Consider the following 9092-nt stretch of genomic DNA (forward strand, 5'->3'; position numbering starts at 1 on the left):
CCCACAATTAAGTTTAATATGTGGGCTGAACACCTAACATGCAAGAATTCACCATCACAAACTGCACTCTTCCAAATTTGCAATCTTTTCTTGATATGTTGAACAACCCCATTGTTAGAAGAAGCATTATCGACAGTGATAGTGAATACCCTCTCGATACCCCATTTTTTTAAACACGTCTCAATAGATTTTCCTATTGTTTCTCCTTTGTGGTTGGACACTTGACAAAAGTTCAAAATCCTCTTTTGAATTTTCCAATCAGAATCTATGAAATGGGCTGTTAATACCATATATACAACATTCTGAATCGATGTCCAAGTATCCGTGGTGAGAGAAACTCTTTGTGAATTTTGAATGAAAAATGACCTCAATTTTTTCTTTTCATCATTATAGAGATTCATAATATCCCTACCTATTGTAATGCGCGACGAAAGTTCAAATTTAGGACATGCAACACTACAAAATGATTTGAACCCTTCTTGTTCAACAAATCTAAAAGGCAACTCGTCAATCACAATCATTTTTGCACAAGCTTCTCGACATGCTTTTTGACTAAACCCCACAGATACAAGACTACCACTTTCGTTCATGTTGTTCTTTTGAAAAGACAAGAATCTTTGCTTCTTATCCTCTAATCTAAACGGATACTTTTTACATTGATGGTTAAGATGGTTCCAAATGGTGCTAGTTCCATTTTTTTTCTTATCACTTGCGTAATCTTTACCACAATAATTACACACAGCCCTTGGGTCATTTTGGTTACTCTCATTTCTCGTAAAATGATCCCACACTTCAGAACATTGTCTACCTTTTTTCTCTCTTTGGTGTTAGGTGGCAAAGGAGGTTTAGAAGCACCAGTTGAGTCTATACTTTGAGTTTTAGAGGGTATTTCCATCTAAAAGACATAAATACACACAAACAAAAAAAGTAGAAAATAAACTTAAGTTAGAATATAGTTACAAGACTTATTCCACACAGACACAAGAAAATTTCTACAATGAAGAATCACAATCATAAAGGATAAATCCAAGCTAATTCACATGTAAAAACTGAGGCCACATGCAGCTTTTAAGATACCCATGAACAATCAATAACATATGCATAGAAAAGTTATGGAAAATCTACAAGTTCTTATACACATAATACAAGTTCTTATGCACATAGTACAAGTTCTGCATGTTTTCTCTCGTGATAGACTAAACAAAGGTGACAAGAGCATGCCCATATAACATCAGCAACAAACATGAGCTCTCATTTAATAGGAAACTTGGTGTTTAATGATAAAAATCAATGTAAAGAATGAAGGTACAAGTATTTATGCACATTGTATAACATTCTGTAGCCATTTCTGCATCATCAAGCATAGATACAAATAGAAATTTCTTAAAGTTAAGTTAAAGCAACAACACATTACTTACAATTTACAAATGAGGGATTTCGATTTCGACTTCGATGTGGTGGCAGACGCAGGCGCAGCAACGGCAGACACAGCCGCAGCAACCGCAGACGCAGGCTCGCTAACGGCAGACGCAGGCGCAGCAACGGCAAGTTTGTTCGTCGTTGAGTCGTTCGATTTCGATGAATTAGGCGAGACGATAAGGTAGACGCAGGATGTCTGGATGTTTATTGTTCATTTGTTTGGATTAGCCGATTAGGTTAGGATTTAGGAATTAGAATTACCAAATTAAGGATTTAGATTTAGGGGATTTAATTTGGATAAGGCTTTATGTTTGGGCTGAATAATTATAATATTAAAATAAAATAATATATATATATATATATATATATATATATATATATATATATATATATATATATGGCGGTCGGGTTGGTCCAAACCGCCCAAAAAAAAGTCTAAACCGCAAACCGACCAGACCGCCCGGTTTCGGCTATTTTTCAAACCAGACCGGACCGCCAGACCGCTCAAACTGCCAAAAATGGTCCGGTTTGACTTGGTTCGGCCAGTTTGAGGGGGCCGATGGTTTTTTTGAACACCCCTAGGAAAGGTATTGTTCGATTTGGAAAAAGAGGTAAACTTAGTCCGAGGTATATTGGGTCATTCAGAAGTTGTAAGCGGATCGGTTTGGTTGCGTATCAGTGAGAATTGCCAGAGGAATTCGTCTCAATTCGTAACACTTTTCATATTTCTAACTTGTGGAAATGTTTAGCCCATCCGAGTCTGGAAATACCATTGCATGAGGTAAAAGTGGATAACAAGTTGAATTTTATGGAAAATCCTGAGGCTGTTACTGATTGGAAAACAAAAATTTTGAGAAACAAAGAAATCAGTCTGATAAAAGTTCAGTGGCATTTTCATCAAGGGTCAGAAGCAACTTGGGAGTTGGAGTCTGAAATGAAATCAAAATATCCCTCGTTATTTGATTAACTGAATTCTGGGACGGAAATTTTTTTAGGGGTGGATAATGTGATAACTAAGTAAGAAAATAATTCTAAATTGTTTATATGTTTATGTGATCATTGCTTATTTTATTTCCACCGCCTTAAGAATTTTTATGCATGAGATATTTGTTATATCTCATGGGAGAATGTGAAAGAATGAGTTTAAAAATTTTAAACCTCTACCGCCTATGATTTTGATGGTATATAAAAGTGATAAGACTATTCCATCTTGAAAAGGAAAGAAAAGAGACAAAAACTTGTTGTGTGTATTCTTGTGTGAATTACTTTATTAAGTTGTTAAGAAGTTGATTTTGTGATTTTATTTGGAAATCATTGCAGTGAGATTCAACTTCATATGTGTGCATATAAAGTGAGTTTATATTATCAACTGTCTATATCTGGTATTTTAGATATCAAACTGTTTGGTTTTATGTGGAAAAAAAGGCAAACTATTCTTGAAATTATTTTGGGTTGATAGGGATGTTGGGTTTAGAACTGTAAAAGTTCTTAATATGAAGTTTATGTCATAAAACTGTTTTGATGCCATTCTTGGCAAAAATGACAAATTTGGTTAAATTTTTATGAGGAAATAAAAGTGGCATATCAAGAATAGGTGTACCTTTGGATAAGGGTGACAATAGTGCAATCTGAGTTTTGATCATACATTTTGTTATTACATCCATGAGATGAAATGATCTTGAGTTATCACTTCTGTGTGATGTGAGGACTTGGAATTATTGCTCTTATTGACATAATAACAATGTTGTTATGAAGAGGAGGAAAATTGTTTATAAACATAAAGGCTTTGATTGCCTGTGTTTTGAATTAAAAATGTTTTTGGGTTGATCTGGATATTATTCTTTAAGTTGTTCAAATAAGTAAAAGTTGATGAGGAACCAAAGGGGCTCTGGTTGGTCTTCAAGACTAACCAAAAGGCCTCTGGTTGTAAGGAACAATTCTAAGTTCAAATATTTTATACTTTGACCTAGAGGCTCTATATCTTGGAAATTAATGTTAAGTCCAAGCTCTGTATCCAAGTTCTGTATCTAAAACCTTTTGGACTTGAAACATTTTTAATTTTGTTTTTTATGGGCTTTTAGAACCCAGAGCATAGTTCAACCAAAAGGGGCTCTGGAGGACCTCTGGTTGGCTTGATCTCTGGGTGAATTATTTATGTGATAAAGTCCTTGAGAAAATATTCTAACCTTTGATAGAGGATCAAAGAGGCTCTGGTTGACCTTCATATTTAACTAGAGAGCCTCTGGTTATCTTTAAATTTTATTTTCTTTTAAGTATCTCAATTTCTTATTTTCTATATGTTTTAGTTTAAACGGACCAGAGGCTTTGGTTGTCCAAAGGTCCTCTGGTTACTCATATATCCTTAGTTGTTTTTAAAAAGTTGGAGATCAAAAGCTCTGGTTGGTAAGACCAGAGGCTCTGGTCGACCAAAAGGGGCTCTGGTTGGCTTAACTTTGGATTTCTTTATACTAAGTTAAGTGACCAGAGGAGTTCTGGTTGATTATAGTACATGTTTATATTATTTTCAAGAATGATCTAGACTTCATAATTAAGTCTTTAGTGACTCTATTTTGTTTGGCTTTGCTCTGGCTTAAGAGCTAGAGGAGCTCTGGTCCTTAGGAGCCAGAGGAGCTCTGGGTAATTTCGCACAGAATGATGCAAGGACCTGAGTAGTCACATTCCATGTGCAGCAAGGAAAATTTATAACTCACATTTGTTTGCAATATTTGAGTTATATTGTATAAAAAGTTGTTAGATATTTGTAAAATTACAAAAATGATTTTATAACAGGTTTTGGTGATTTTCACCCTGTAATTGCATAAAAAGGGATTTCTCACTAGACCTCAAGGTCTAACCCTCATTTTGTATTTAAAATGTGCATTGCAGGTAAGTTATTATCAAGGGATAAGGGAAGGAAAAATTGTGAATTTTCCTTTCAAGCTTGCATGGGTTTTGATAAAGAACTTGTTATTTGTTGAGTTTTGGAAAATTTGTTTCATATGCAAGTTATGTACAAGAATATTATGAAAAAAAATTGGTTGTTAAATTTTGTAATATAACTTCTTATACTGTTGAGACCGAATGTGTATTATTTGTATCTCTTGATATATGAAATACATGGTTATATGCAAATGTGGATCTTGGGGTGTTACACAAGACTTTGTAAAAAGTTGCAATAAGTGCAGAAGAGTGGAAATATTTCTCAGCGAAATGAAATGCCTTTGAACAAAATTCTAGAAGTAAAATTGTTTAATGTCTAGGGTATTTATTTTATGGGACCTTTTCCCATTTCCAACACTTGTTCATACATATTGGTTGCAATGTCCAAATGGGTGGAAGCTATGGCTTGTCACACCAATGATGCCAAAACTGTCATCAAGTTTCTACACAAGCACATTTTCACAAGATTGGGTACACCACGTGGCTTGATTAGTGATGAGGAAACACACTTCATAAACAATTTGTCAGAACAAACTCTTGAGAAATATGACATCAAACTAGGATAGCCATAGCTTATCATCCACAAACCAATGATTTAGTTGAATTGTCAAATAGGGAGATAAAGGGAATTTTGGCAAAAGTACTCAAACTAGACCGAAAGGACTGGGCCTCCAAATTGGATGATGCCTTGTGGGCCTACCTGACTGCTTTTAAAACTCCCATTGGAATGTCTCCCTATAAACTGGTTTATGGAAAAACTTGTCATTAAGCCTACTGGGCCATCAATGAACTGAAGATGAGTATAGACGAGGAAAGAACTAAAAGATTTTTGCAGTTGTGTGAACTGGAAGAACATAGGAATCATTCCTAGGAAAGTGCCAAAGTTTATAAAGAAAACACAAAAAAATGTCATGACAAGAAAATTCTTCCAAAAGAATTCAAAGAAGGTCAGCATGTACTCTTGTTCAATTCCCGACATAAATTGTTTCCCGGTAAGCTCAACTCTATATGGATTGGTCCTTACCAGATTGCCAAAGCTTACCCTTATAGAGTTATCGAATTAATTGATCCAGATAAGGGTAGTACTTTTAAGGTGAACTAACAACGGGTAAAACAATTTTACGATCCCTTGGCACTGGTACATCAACCTCTTGAGGCTGTTAATTTTGCAGCTTGAAGAAAATGAATTTCTAGGCTTTTCATAAAACCGTAACTGTAACACCACATCCCACACATTGTAGATAACATATATTTCATACAGGAAATACATGTTTATACATCATTCAGGTTCCTTAGTACAAGAATCTACCAGTATGAAATACATGGTTCAAAAATTCAAAATACAAATTCTTGTACTAGACAATGATTATTTATCAAAACTATATGATACATCATCCAATCCTCATGCAGGTAAACATATAGGGAAATTATCACATTTTCCCTTTTCCCTTACCTTCTGCAGTTCCTGCAACACATATTTAAAATAACAAAACGAGGGTTAGACCGAAAGGTCTAGTGAGTTACCCTATTTATGTTATTGCAGGGTGTTAATCACCAAAACTTTATGTAAAACAACTTTTCATATATATAACAAATATATGAACAAGTAAGGGCATGGTACTAATGCCTTTTTATTTTTCAAGCCAAATTTCCCTGCTTGCAAATAATATATCAACTCTAAACAGGTTTATATTAACCAAATTAACATAATGCCACTTTTAAACCTTTTTCTATTCAAACAAGGTTTATACAAAGTTTCATGCCAAACCTGTTATCCCCTTCTCTATAACATTCAGACTATGATTTCCAATAAGAACCCTGATCCTAAATCTTTAAATCACAAAGAAATAAAAATTCCAGACCATAGTAATTTTAAGAGATATAATAGTAAGGGTTATATTATATAACACACCCATACAATTGCCACCCTTATATCCAAATGTACACCTCTCCTTTATATGCCACCCTTATCCCATAGTATACCTCTCCTTGATATGTCACCCTTATCCCATGGTAGACCTCTCCTTGATATGCCACCTTTATCCCATGGTACACCTCTCCTTGATATGTCACCCTTATTTCCTCATCAAAATATTTCATAAAACAATTCCATTTAGACCGCAGTCAATGGAATTATCAGTTCAAAAATCATCTTTATCAAAATTCCCATTTATATATAAAAACAAGTCAAAATGCAAATCCGGTCAAAATAGACTTGGCCGGACTTCATATCCGGTCAAATCTTGGCCGATTGACCAAATCTGGACAACATATCGCCCAAGGCTTGTCTGATTTAACACTTAAGAGAATTTCAACACTTTTGTCCGGATAACAAATCCGGACAATACATCGCCCAAGGTTTGTCCGATTTAAAATAATCCGGTCAACACATGGTTGTATTCATACTTCTCCGTTCAAAATATTTAACATAAACTTAGTTTATAAATCGCTCAACTCTTGTCCGGTTTAAGACTAAATCGCTCATCCTTCATCCGGTTTATGACTAAACCGCTCAACCTTCATCCGGTTTATGACTAATCCGGACAACACTAAAATAGTTAAAACTTCAAATCAAATGAAAAGTTTATACAATCAATTTATGCAATTATAAAGAGTTTCAATGCAGTTAAACCATTCGCCTTTTGAAACCAACTCCTTGCAAATTTCAAATAAGCAAATTTAAAGAGATTTTGAGAAAATACTCACCTTATTTAAATTTAGCAAATGCAAACCAATTTGACTTTAAGTATGCAAGTAATCCGGACAAGCTGCCTCTCAATTCTCTCAAGCTTTCCAAAAAAAAACCAGAAACCTTTACTTGAACCTTTCCTCTCATATATATACCCCTTTCTAAAAGTGGAAAGCCAGCTATACTCTCTCACGCATGCATACATACAAACTCATGCATACACCACTAATACCTTATGCATGATATTCATGTACATCACCACTCATACATACATTTATTTCATATTATGCATATAGTTTCTATGCATAAAAATTCACATAATTGCATGATCAAATATAATAATTTATCATGCTATCACAAAATTTATTTAACAGATAATCACGTATTCATTACCTCAAGTGATAATCAGGATCCGGTTATCACAGTAACTTATATGTTAATTTTTGATTTTGCATTCTATCTCTAGCCTATATCTCTTGTGACCATGAATGACCGAAAAAGTTATATATTGTTTTTATCATAAAATTTCGGCCTATCTAGTTTTCATTAAACTCGACTTAAAATTCATTAGACAACCTTGAGTGGAAGTCTAGGTATTTTAAAATCAATTTTATTAAATAATTGGTTTTAGAGATATTAGGCTCAAGTTAGTATTAAAATAAAATGGGCCTTTTTAGCTTTCATGACCCACTTCCTTAGTTTTAATGTATTGGGCTAACTTTTCTGTTGGACCAACCTCTTTCTTAAAACTCCGGTCCATTTGGTTGTTTTTCTTTTATTTGATAAATACTTCAGATTAAGAAGGGTTGTTTTATCAGATACAGAGATGCCACATAATAGGAGCATTAATTGAGACTGTTGTGAGTAAGTACTTAATGTAGGAAATGGAAAGACACTCTTTGTCAACCTCAACTCCGTCATCTCTCTACTTCTATCAGTGATTGAGCCTGTAGAACCTCAAGTCGGCCTCCAACGACCCACCATCGTACTTCCTCGTACATGTCGAAGGTCAACTTTGTACTCGCTATTTCTCCTAGACTCGCTTGTATCGCCCTCACTGAGCCGAGGCCACCATCTCCAATCCTCAGTGATGAGAAAGCCAAAAAAAACCCTTGGTTGCTTCCCAAATAGCCACAAACATTCATGGAAGGCTCGAAGCCGATTGCACACTAGTAGAAAGATAGCCAACTATTTCCAAACCTAACAATTCCGTTTCTACCTCTTCGTCTTCTCTACCCGACACCTCGATTTCCAACAATCGCTACCAGCTTAGAACCTTAGCAGAAGCAGCAAAAGTTTTGCAGACTCCACTTCCACTCCTTCTCAAAGCAGCCATCGTGCATTTAGCAATTCCAGCAAACACTCCCAAGGTATGGACCGCTCTCACGCTCCCAACCTTAACATCCCACTACCTGACCCTGATTTTCTGGCAAGAAACATAGTAACCAATTATGTGCAAACCTAGACTGTGCATTCAAGGCTAGGAACGAAATCCTAGGATTAAGCTTGTCGTCGATGAAACCGAATTCAAAACTACCTAATTTCTCTTCACCTTCATATGCACCATTTGGTGGGCAAACTCCGTTCCCACAACCTAGTGTCATTATTCTAAACACAAGAGGCAAACCCATCCCAAACCACCATTCCACTCGATACAAACCATTCCACTTGATACAAACCATTCTAACAGTTGAGTCGAACCCCTTTACCAAATCCAAATTCAAGCTATTACAATCATCCCCCTACCACTCAATCGTCACTGAAGAATGCTCCCTCTCCAAATATGAAGGTAACCGTTTGATAATCCTAGATTGGATTAATCAACAACATATCATGATTCAATTCAAGAACACAATCAAAATATAGAGAGAGTAGAAATCTAGAGAGAAAAGATCTTCAAAGCTTCAATAGTATTAATTTTGATTGATTACACAATGATTAGCTCTTCTAACATCTAACTATTACACTAAGCACCTATTTAAACAACAAGATAAGAACAAAAGCATAAAGCTTGGATACATTAATTTAGGTACAAAAACATGGA

General features: G+C 35.1%; 1 protein-coding gene across 1 annotated transcript in view; it reads right to left on the reverse strand.

The window, feature by feature from the left end:
• LOC112523844 overlaps positions 1-8652 on the reverse strand; it is a 41512-nt gene extending 32860 nt beyond the window's left edge. The window contains exons 1-2 of the mRNA XM_025133518.1: positions 8461-8652; positions 1419-1615 (exon numbers count right to left, since the gene is read on the reverse strand). Of these exons, the coding sequence (XP_024989286.1) occupies positions 1419-1615; positions 8461-8652 (389 nt within the window). The remainder of the gene's footprint in view (positions 1-1418; positions 1616-8460) is intronic.
• Positions 8653-9092: the final 440 nt, after the last annotated feature.

Source organism: Cynara cardunculus, assembly GCF_001531365.2.
Source record: "Cynara cardunculus var. scolymus isolate 2C chromosome LG 12, CcrdV1, whole genome shotgun sequence".
Taxonomy (NCBI): Eukaryota; Viridiplantae; Streptophyta; class Magnoliopsida; order Asterales; family Asteraceae; genus Cynara; species Cynara cardunculus.